Source organism: Gracilinanus agilis, chromosome 1 (assembly GCF_016433145.1).
Source record: "Gracilinanus agilis isolate LMUSP501 chromosome 1, AgileGrace, whole genome shotgun sequence".
NCBI classification, from domain to species: domain Eukaryota; kingdom Metazoa; phylum Chordata; class Mammalia; order Didelphimorphia; family Didelphidae; genus Gracilinanus; species Gracilinanus agilis.
The window spans coordinates 204,596,919-204,608,745 of NC_058130.1; the positions used below are offsets into that span (position 1 = coordinate 204,596,919).

General features: G+C 44.3%; 1 protein-coding gene across 1 annotated transcript in view; it reads right to left on the bottom strand.

The window, feature by feature from the left end:
* Positions 1–2,407: 2,407 nt before the first annotated feature.
* The window catches only part of FSCN1 (fascin actin-bundling protein 1), a 44,623-nt gene continuing 35,203 nt past the window's right edge, over positions 2,408–11,827 (bottom strand). The window contains exons 2-5 of the mRNA XM_044657414.1: positions 10,770–10,926; positions 7,849–7,970; positions 5,754–5,921; positions 2,408–3,469 (exon numbers count right to left, since the gene is read on the bottom strand). Of these exons, the coding sequence (XP_044513349.1) occupies positions 3,267–3,469; positions 5,754–5,921; positions 7,849–7,970; positions 10,770–10,926 (650 nt within the window). The 3' untranslated portion in view covers positions 2,408–3,266. The remainder of the gene's footprint in view (positions 3,470–5,753; positions 5,922–7,848; positions 7,971–10,769; positions 10,927–11,827) is intronic.

Below are 11,827 nucleotides of genomic sequence, written 5' to 3' on the forward strand. Positions count from 1 at the left end.
CCCTGTGTCTACCACATAATAGGTGATTAAGAAATGCCTGTTAGGGGGCACAGTGGATAGAACACCAAAGCCTGGAGCCAGATGGTCCTGGGTTCAAATACAAAATCAAATACAAATAATAGTCAAGACACTTCCTAGCTGTGTGACCCTGGGCAAGTCACTGAACCCCCCCTGCCTAGCTCTTACTGCTCTTCCACCTTAGAATGGATAAGACAGAAGGGAAGGGTTTTGAAAAAAGAAATAAACGCTTGAGTTAAATCAGCAAAAGGGCTTTGATCCACAGAGCAGGCCACTTCGTAGGTCCGTGCTCCCTCCTCTCACCCCGTTTCCCAATCTTCAATCTTCTGTGTCTTCTCCCACGTCCTTTCCCAAACACACCCGTAGAGCACTATAACAGGGCAGAGACATTTGTCGTTGGTGGTTTTTCACTTTTTATTTTCCAGTTGAAGCTATTTGTGATTTAAGTTATACAAATGGCACTTAGAAAAAAAAAATGTAAAAACTGAAAATTTAAACACCCGAATGGGATGCTTTGGGAGCCACGACACCTGATACAAGAGATAGGAGGGAAAAAAGCATTCTCAACCTACTTTCACAGGGAGAAGCCAGCAAGGAGGCAACCAGGGGCCAGATGGCTATTTGGGAAGGGATGGGAGCAGGGCTGGGGGGGGAAGGGGGTACACCAAGCTCAAGGCAAGGGAAGTCCAGAAAGCACTCGGGTTGCCTAAGTTCTCTCTTTCAGACATGGCTTCGGTCTCCCACCAGTTCCGTCTCTCTCGAAGCCCCCGGAAACCCAAGGGGCTGACAGCAGACAACGGCGAAGGCAGAACCAGGAAGGGCCGGTTCTAGTCCGTCGCCTCTACTAGAACTTCAGATTCCAGTCACAGACATTTAGCACCGACACAGAGGGGAGGAGGCAACCTCCATAATAGCAACGAGGGTATAAGGCTTCTAAGGGGAGAGCTCTTGTTCTTCCTCCCAATCCCAGGCACCGGTCCTCTCGGAGAATGAGAGCTGGGCAAGGTTTGAAGATGAAGCAGGCGGGGGGGGGGGGGGAAGGGGGGTCCCCGTCGGAGCCAGACAAGCCCACCAGAAAGGGGGAAATCCAAAGAAAGAAGTTGTCCCCCCTCCCCGTGGGAAGCAGGATGGGCGTTACAACCACTTTTAGCTTGGAAAGGGAATATAGCGGGGTTCACATTCCAACTCTAGCTGATGGAGGGAGGCAGCCAAGAGGGGAGGGAGGCACAGAGAGCAAGCAGGCAGGGATCGGCCGGAGGAGAAGCAACGCTTTGAGGGGCCCTCCCGAAGGATGAAGGAAGAGTCCCTCCTCAGTGCCTGCATTGACCCTGAAGGTTCAGCATCACCTCTTACAGACCTTCACATTGTAATATTCTAATGCAGACCAATCACAGACAACATCTGAGAGTGCCACGGAGAGCATATATAAATAGATATAAAAAAAATACTGTTTTGGTCATTTCTCTGCGTCCAGTAACATAGGATATTTTCATGCCATCGTTGCAGAAGGGAGAGCCCCTGGGGCAGGGGAGAAGGGGGCTGGGAGAAAAGGGGGGAGCGAAACCCAAAGAGCATTCCGGCCACAGGGCAGTGGAGTAGCTGCAATTGGGAATGGGCATGTAGCGGTGAAAACAAACATGTGCAGTTAGGTTAGAGGTTTCCAGTATCTTATATAAAAGGGAAGGAGGAAAAAAAAAAAACGCAACACTTAAACAAAAGACCGAACCACCACCACTGTGCAAAGTTCGCCAAGCAAGATTTTAGGTCTACAAATGGACATTTTACCTTCTTTTTTTTTTTGCAACTCCAACCATTATTCCTGGAAAAATGAGAGAAGGGAACTAAAAAACAAGTCAGCTTGGCTCTTTCCAACCAAAGGGTCTCCAGCCCGCTACCTGAAAGCGCCTGTAGCAGCTCCAAGGGTTTGGGTACTAGCCAGCAGAAATTTAAACATATGGCCAGGCTTCTAGCCCCAAATTTAAAGCTTAGCAACCCCTAAGCCGGGGTATCCTACCCCTGCCCAGCCAAGCAGAAGGTGGTAGTTGTCCTTGTCCTCTACGGTTGGGGGACATGGAGGGACGGGGAGATTACCTGGCTGAAAAATTGGAAGGCACCCAGGGGAGTCTAGTGCCACCACAGAGGTAGATGTCACCTTCCCATGGAGAGAGAGGGCTCTGGAGGTGACCAAGAGGCCCGCTTAATCCAATCGGGTCACACACGCTCAGTGTGGGCTGTTCTCTTAGCCACTGGGGAAACCCGGCTCTAGGTAAGCCTCTGGTCAACGCTGGCAGGAAAGCCGTCCCTAGAACACTTGGCTTATCTTTTCCTTATGAGGGGGGAGGAAGGTGGCATTGTCAGGCAGAGAAGATGCTGGCAGTGCCACCGCGCATCCTCCATGGTCTCACAGGAGGTTTCCTGGGTCTAAAAGGCTCTAAGCAAACTTCTAGCTGTACCACCTACGATCAGATGGACCAGGCCCGGAGCGAGCCGGGTCACGCTCTCTCTTGACTTCTCATTTTGGGAGGCAGCCCGCGGCACGGAGGAGCTCGCTCAGGCTGTCGCTCTCGGTGTTCTCACGCCTCGTCCTAGAACTGATTCAGTGTTTCTTCCATCCTAACCCACGGTTAAAGACACGCTGGTCCCACTAGCCCAGAAAGCCCACTCATAGCACCATTTGCCAGAGTCAAAGCAGGCAGGCAGTAAGGTTCAACTGCAGCACAAAGCCACCAGAGGTCAGAATTTAAAAAGAAAAAAAATGAAAGAAGGTGCCAGCACCGTACTATGGCACAGAAGAAGAGGGGGGAAATGATTCTTAAAATTCTTCCTTGTGTTTGCTTGAATGGGATTGGGCTGATGACATTTCCTGCCCCAAGATGGCAGGCAAGGAGGATTTCCCAAGACAAGCAAACGACAAAGGCATGAGATGATGCACCATTTTCTCTGGGTTTTCCAGTTTGAAAGGCAAAAGGCTTCTTTCCCACACCCCCACACCATTAACACACGAAACAAACCCCTGAAAATAGAGAAGGCAAGAGAGAGAAAAAAAAAATGGTGGTAGGAATAGAGCAAGCCATCCTGAAATCCTTCCACAGAGAAAGGTGGGGGTAGGGGCAGGGGCAGAGGGAAGCGAGATGAACCAAAGGAAAGGGGCAGAAATAAAAACTATCACCGGGGCAGGACCTGGGAATTGGGTTGGGAAGGGGGTTGGGGTTGGGTGGGAAGTGGGAAAACCCAACGCTAAAGTGCATCTAGTACTCCCAGAGTGTGGAAGGGTCGATGGCCTCTGTGGAAGCTTTCAGGACCCCGGCGTGGTCCCCCTTCAGATACCGGCCATTGGTTTTGATGGCTACTTTGTTATAGTCGCAGAACTCAAAAAAGAAGTCCACGGGAGCACTGCTGCTGCTGGTGACGGACGACTCATTTCCCACCATCCAGTACTTCCCAGTAGAGTCTGTAGAGGGAGAAGGAGAACTAAGAACTGAATACTCGTCACCAAACCACCTTTCCAGCCATGGATTATTAGTCACCTCCCTTCACCAGACAGTACCTAGAATGCATCCCCTTTGGTTTAAGACACCTTCCTTAGAGAGGGCAGCTAGGTAGCACGCTGGAGAATGGAGAAAGGTATCAGGGTTCAAATCTTGCCCCAGACACTTTCTAGCTGTGTGTGTGACCTTGGACAAGTCACTTAACCCCCACTGCCTAGCCCTGACAGCTCTTCTGCCCCCGAACCAATGCTCTCCAAGACAGAAGGTAAGGGTTTTAAAAAGAATCATCAGCCTGTATCCACCTCCAATGCCCCCCATCAGCCCAGGAATCTTTCTGACAGAGGCACGTCACAAGGGCAGAACTCTTGTCATTTCCTTCCAATGCTGACCTTCTCTATAATAAACTGTGGCTGTCACCCTTGGTTCTGTCTAAATATTTTCAAGTTGTGTTTTAAGTCTAGGGGACTTCCTGGAAAGAAGGAAGTTCTGCAAGTTTAGTTCCTAAGTAATGTAGCACGATTCCCTTTTCTTTGTCTTTGGGTAACTTCTTTCATTAGGTCAGATTCAGAGCTGGAAGGAAATCCTCAGCTTCTCCAGGCCAGAGGAAGAAAAGGAGAACTGGAGATGGAGGCATGATTTTTACTTGCCAAAGGTCAAGAATGAGGGCAGTGGGGCAGCTACAAGGCACAATAGATAGCCAGTCCTGGAGTTGGGAGGATCTGGGTTCAAATCTGGCCTCAGATACTTCCTAGCTAGGTGACCCTGGGTGAGTCACTTAATCCTACTTGTCTAACCCTTGCTGCTCTTCTAAGAATTGACACTAAGTAAGACAGAAGGTAAGGGTTAAAAAAAAAACACCAACAACAAACTTAGTGGCAAAGCCAAGACTCGATCCCAGTTCTTGGTGCCAAATCCAGTTCTTTCTAATAAACTTTTTCATTCAGTCATTTTTTCAGCCCAGTCTGACTCTTTTGTGACCCCTTTTGGGATTTTCTTGGCAGGGATAGGAGTGATTTGCCAATTTCTTTCCCAGCTCATTTTATAAATGAAGAAATTGAGGCAAATAGGATTACCTGACTTGCGTAGGGCCAGGCAGCTAGTGCCTGAGGTGGGATTTGAATTCAGGTCTGCCATGCCACCTAGCTGCCCATTTCTATCCAACTATCCAAACTTAAAGGCATAGCCTGTAGTTCTTCAGCACCGTGGAATTTAAGTCAGTGCTATTCCCTTTAAGATTTTGCAATTTATAAAATATTTTTTGAAAAAGAGGTCTCCCCCCTTTATTCCCCCTGGAAACAACGGCCAACATGGCAAGTTATATTTCTAGAAGGTTTAGAAAACAAACAAATGCTAAGTATAGGTTTCAAGGCAAGAGAGCACCACAGTCTAGACAACTGAAGGTTAGGTGACTTGCCCAGGGTCACACAAATAGGAAGTGTCTGAGGCCAGATTTGAACCCAGAACCTCCCATTTTTAGGCCTGAGCCACCCAGCTGCCCCTCTAGAACATTCCAAAAGAAAATGGACTAGCCATGCACCACTGCATTACCCACAGATAGGTATTTTCAATGAATGTTTCGGTGGGGGAGATGAAGAGTTTTACTGAAAGGAAGAATGGGTGACTTCTCTTCATGGAATGGGACACCAAGATAAGAAAACATCCTTCCCTTCTCCAGGCCTCGGCTCCCTGCCTAAGGAGGGTTCAGCAGAGAGATAAGAGCCACCAGCCAGTTCTACTTTGTCATTAGCATCTGTTTAGCTCGGTCCCAGGGAAAGAAAGGCTCAGGGAACTGCGGCAGCTACCATCAGTGAATCAAATCTGCTCCTGGAGGAAACCTTAGAGTTCCTCTAGTGCAGGGATTTGGGGGGTAAACCCTCACCTTCTGTCTTAGAATGATCCCAACTACTGGTTCGAAGGCAGAAGAGAGGTAAGGGCTAGGCAATGAGGGTTAAGTGACTTGCCCAGGGTCACCCAGCTAGGAAGTGTCTGATCTGAACCCTGGCCCCATGTCTCCAGGTCTGGCTCTCTCCACTGAGCCACCCAGCTGCCCCTCTCCGACTGTCTGAAAGAAAATAGACTAACCACACACAACTGTGGGTCACCTTCAGATTCCTCAAATGTAAAAGGATCGGACGACCAGGTCTCTACGAGCCATCCGAGTTCTAGCGTGCTCAAGGGCAGTCATGACTGAAGGAAGACCGTGGCTCCCCCTTACTTCAGCCCTGCCCCAAGAACAGCAGAACCTGCCTTTGATATTGTAGGCACCATCATTGAATTCCAGCTGGAACACATCGTAAGAAGAGCGATTGGAATCCAGGGTCCCAGTCACTTTCCGGCATCCGATGAAGCCGTGTTCTCCACGAAGGACGATGATGGGCCGGTTGATCAGTTTCATCAAGAAATGCTCAGTTTCTCCTACCCGACAAGGAAAGGAGCAAAAAAAAAAAAAAAAAAAAAAAAAGGAAGAAATAGTTGAGTTTTTCACATTTAAAAGAAATTTGGGGGCAAAGATAGGGTAGAAGACAGAGACAGACATCTCAGGCAAAAAGCAAGGGTCGCAAAAATCTTATTTATGTATGTATCTATTTTTTAAAACCTTTACTAAAAATGTTTTCCACAATTGCACAGGTGAAATCTATGTCAGATGGCTTATCGTCTCAACATGAGGGTTGGGGGGAGGGAGAGAATCCGAGACTGGAAAATGTTGGAAACTGTTGTTATATTATATATCAATGTTGTTACATGGAATTGGGGCAAAATAAAATAAAATAAAATGTAGTACTAGGAACCGAACACCCTCCAGATGTGGCATGGCCAGAATTAATATTTTGCTCTGAAGAAAAAAAAACTATAAACAAGACAACCCTTTACATTTCTGTTTTAGAATCAATTCTGTGTATTGGTTTTAAGGCAGAAGAGAAGCAAGGGCCAGACAATGGGGTTAAGTGACTTGCCCAGGGTCACCCAGCTAGGAAGTGTCTGAGGCCACATTTGAACCCAGGACTTCTAGACTCCATAACCACTATGCTATCTAGCTGCCCTCACAAAGCCTTATTAACACTGGAGAGGCCTGTTTCTTTGGATTATGAATTACTGATGACACTCGATATACAAAACTCCTTTGGATCTAATAGTTTAAAGAGCAATTTAAGAAAAAGGGATGAGGAGGGATAGATGGGGCTCCTGAGCTGACAAGAGGGGCAGGATGATGGTAACAGGAATGATATTCTTGGATTGGGGAAGGTTGAGGTGTAAATGGGAAACCAAGGAAACTCCAGGCAAAACCACGGCTTAGGCAGAGCTTTCTTCCCTCTGTGAGGTGTTCTTCTCTTCTACCATAGCCACCTACCAGGCGATAAAGTCTGTATCTTTCCCTTATCACTGAGAACAGAGGAACGTGCTTACCATTTGAATTCTGTCCTCTCCACCTACCTCACACCAAAAACATTAATCAGAAAAGGTTCCATTGTGTGGAAATTTGTTATTCCATGTAATTGGTAGAAAAGAAAAATACATTTAAAAAAAGAAAAAGGAAAGGTTCCAAAATTCTGGGAAGGGCAGATAATATGCATTTCCTCTTCCTCTTTGGGTGGGAAAAAAAAAAAAAGATTGCCAATGATTTCCCAGATTTCAGGGGATAAAAGGAAAAAAATCCCCTCATAGTTACTGAATTTTCTCTGAGAGACATATTTATTTTGTTTCCACAAATTATGGTTATGAGCAATTTAAGAAACAACCAACCCAACCACTTTTGCAAGAGACATCTGCATGCCAAATGAGCAGATGTGAACAGGGAAAAAGCTAGTTGCAAATGGTGGTTTTTATCGTCAATGGTTACAAAGATAAGTGACCTCATGCTAAGAAAGGTGATGAGAGAGAGAGAGAGAGAGAGAGAGAACATGTACTTAAAAAAAACAAAACAAAAATAAACCCTTTACCTTCCATCTTAGAATCAATACTGTGTATTGGTTCTAAGGCAGAAGAGGGTAAGGACCATGCAATGAGGGTTAAGTGACTTGCCCAGGGTCACCCAGCCAGGAAGTATCTGAGGTCACGGGTTGAACCCAGAACCTCCCATCTGTGGGCCTGACTCTCAATCCACTGAGCCACTGAACTGCCCCAAAGAAAGCATGAGCTTAAAAAAAATAAACAAAACTTGGAGATTCCAGTTGTTGGTAGTGGTTGGTTTTGTCCTTCTTTGGGGGGGAGGGGGGGGATGATTCATTTGAGTTTTCTACTTCTGAATGAAGTAAATTCAAAACTATAAAAATGGAAAAAGCATTAACATTTCTTGGGTCCCTGCTTTTCCTCCCCTCCACCACTCTCCTTGAGCCAATCTCACCTGCAGCTTCCACAGAGGCCGCCAGCTGTCCATTTTTCTTGGCGGTGACATACTTCCCATTGGCAGCCTTGAGAGTGATGCGTTTGTCACACCATTCTATGTCAAAGTAGCAGCTGGCATTCCTGAGGACCCAGGGACCCAAGCAGAAGCAGCCATTATAAAAGCCCTCCCAACCCCCCGGACACCACAGCCCTAACATCAAATATGGGAAGGGGCAACAAACCAGAGAACTGTCTCCCGAATCTAAAATGATTTAATGTTTTTTAGAAAGGTTTTGATGATTTTTTTCCCTTTTTTTACATATACTTTCTTTCTTTTATAATAATTCTAATTAAAATTTAAAATATTTTCCCATGGTTCCATGATTTATGTTGTCTCCCTCCCCTCTTCTCTCCCTTCTTCTGGAACAGACAAACAATTCTACTGGGTTATACGTGTATTTTGATGATTTTTTCAAAACTATCACCATCACACGTGTAACCCAGATTAAATTGCGTACCATCTCAGGGAGGGCTGAAAAAAATCTGGATGTTATAAATTCAGAAAATATATGCTGAAAATTGTTATTACATGTAATGATCTGGAACATACCTCCAGGGAAAGATCAAAGCTGACTATCTTTCACATCTGTGTATTACAGTTTTATTTGGGAGTTTGGGTTCTGTATGAGTGTGCTCTTAAAATAGCGACCAACTTTTGTGTGTGTGTTTTGCATAAAAAAATTAAATTAAAAAATCTAAGCTGCTCAAACAGTTCTCTGAACAAAAAAAATTGTTATTACATTTAATTGGGAAAACAAAATAGTTTTAAAAAATAAGATAATAATAATATATTAAAATAAAAAATTTAATTTAAAATTAAAATAAAATATAATCATATATACTATAATATAATGTTATATAATATAATTATATAACAATATATAATGTATTATAAAAATACTAGTATCATTTCCGATGGATTCCTCCCTGTACATCCCTCAGAACCTCCCCATGTAGCAAATGAATGGATTAAAGCAAAACAAGTCATCTCGACTGACCAGGTATCAAAGTACTGACCTAGAACCCACCAACTCTCCCCATCGAGGGTCTGGTATTGAGAGTAATATGTAACTGCCCAATCCCAGGACTGTGAATGTGCTACCCCTAGAAGGCAGGACGATTAACCCTAAAATTTATTTTTATTTATTTTTAATTTTTTTTAATTTTTAAAATTTTAAAATTTTTTAAAAATTTAAATTAAAAATAAAATCAACCCTAAAAACAAACAAACCCTAAAAAGGGTGCTGATAAGATAAGATAGGCAGATGTTTTCACAAGGATGGATTCAGTTTGGTTTAAGGCCACACAACCCACATTGAGACTCTGGCTAGTCAAGAAATCCCCCTAGTTTGCTCATGATTCTGCTTCCATTAGATTGTGAACTCCCAGAGGGCAAGAGGCTGACTTTTGACTTTCTTATCCTCTGTGCTTAACAAAAGCACATAGCAGGCACTTGATAAATGTTTGACAGGCGACTCAATAGTCCTGAACTTTCAAGAAAGGAGTCACAGTTGCAGTTTTCGAATTCCTCCTGTTTCCAGGGCTTCTTTCCCAATCTCCTGAAATAAATTGCTCCTAAATCATGCTTTCCTTCTTCCTTAAACTTCACCCAATTTATTTTCCCACTTCAATGCTTCAGTCATTTGGAGTTGTTTCTGACTCTCCGAGATCCCACTTGGGGTTTCCTTAGCAAAGACCCTAGAGTGGTTGGTTGACTACTTGCTCCTTCTGTGCATTGTGCAGATGAGGAAACGGAGGCAAACAGGGCTCAGTGACTCCTGGCGGGTCACACCGCTAGTGTCTAAAAGCCCGATTTTTGGGGAAGATGAGTTTTCTAAAACTCTCAATCTGGCTCTTTGAGAACCTTTCTATTTCCTATACTTTTCAAGGAGTCAGTATATCTTCAAAACACAGATGACTAAAAACAAGAGAAAAATGACTTCCTTCTGAGTCTTCAGTCCCAGTAAGTCTCCACTCTAGGGAGCAAGGCGGCATAATGAATAGAACACTGGGCGTAGAGTCAGGAAGACCTGCGTTCAAATTTGGCCTCAGACATTTACTAGCCTCATGACCCCACACAAGTCTCTAAATCCTGTTGGCCTCAGTTTCCTCATCTGTAAAATGAGCCGGAGAAGGAAACGGCAAACCACTCCAGTATCTCTGCCAAGAAAACCCCAATGGGGTCATGAGGAGTCAGACACAACTAAACAATACACGAGTCTCCACTCCAAGCAGATGAATAAGGCTGGTGGTCAGTGGCAGCAGGAAGGGTTCAACACTGACCACAAAAGCCAAGTAAGAGAGATGGCTAGATGGAGCCCGATAGTAGGGCAACCGATGCAGCTTTGCTTCTTTTCTGTCTCAGAAGCCCACCCAATCCTTAGGATGCCCAGATCGCTTAACAAAACCATTTTAGAGAGTCTCCCCTTCAGGGCCACGCAGAACGGCACAGGCGGCTGGGAAGGTTGGGGTTACAATACTATCACATTTGAATCAGGACTACATCTCCCAGAATTCCTTTCATCTCCCAGAACCTTTCCTTTCCCTGAGCCTCCGCATTTGCTTGCTCCTGGTTTGTTTATGAATTCTGTGACTCCTCCCTCTCATGCTCTTCTTTCCTGTGCACGGCTGGATTAGGTTTTTTTTTTTTTTTTACTTTCGTTATTATTAATTAAACTTTTAAAATATAATATTTAGTTATTGTATATTCATCTTTACATTAAGGAGTGGCCAGGTCGGAAATGGAGCAGGTCAAGATTTCCATTCCCATAAGTGGTAAAGGTCAAGCCTTTGAGAGGTCATAGCACAGGAAGAAATAGGGAGAACTAGTGAAAAAAAAAAAAAAAAAGCCTGTCCCCCTCACTTGGCCCAGGTACTCACTTGGTCGAAGCAGTGGACTGTATTCCACCATTGGATGTCAGGGTCCAGTACTTGCCAGTATGGGTCCGGAAAGCACACTTCTTGGTGTCCCTATTGATCTCTAGTTGGAACGTTTCTTGGTCACTCTCTTCATCCTGATTGGCGGAGAGGTCCATTCCTGCGGAAGGACAAAAAAAGAGTAAGATCCTCTTGGACAAATGCCATTTCCCTAATCTAGCTGAACCCAAATCAATCCATAGTCACACCCCTGAGGGGACAGAGAGAGGCGGATGGTAGGATTAGCCAAGACCAAACAAAACAAAATGGCGGCTCCCACGCTAATCACAGAAAGGTTCTATCAACAGGTACAATACCGGTGCCATGAATTCTAACCATACTTCCGTCACAGGGATATGCTGCTACCCATGGCTAAAAACTCTTCAAACCCATTCTGCCCAAATTAATTTACTTATTTAATGCCATACCCATCAAACTAACAAGAAACTTTTTTACTGAATTAGAAAAAACTATTACAAAGTTCGTTTGGAAGAACAAAAGATCAAGAATATCAAGGGAAATAATAAAAAAATGTGAAGGAAGGGGGCCTAGTAGTACTAGATATTAAACTGTACTATAAAGCAGCAGTCATCAAAACGGTATGGTACTGGCTAAAAGGCAGAAGGGAGGTTCAGTGGAATAGACTTGGAGTAAGTGATGTCAGCAAGTATGGTAAACCCAAAGAGCCCAACTTTTGGGACAAAAATCTACTATTTGACAAAAACTGCTGGGAGAATTGGAAAAATTGGGAAAATAAGAAAACAATATGGGAGAGATTAGGTTTAGATCAACATCTCACACCCTATACCAAGATAAATTCAGAATGGGTGAATGACTTAAATATAAAGAAGGAAACTATAAGTAAATTAGGTGAACACAGAATAGTATACCTGTCAGATCTCTGAGAAAGGAAAGATTTTAAAAACAAGCAAGAGATAGAAAAATTACAAAATGCAAAATAGATAATTTTGATATTAAATTAAAAAGGTTTTGTGCAAACAAAAACAATGCAACCAAACTCA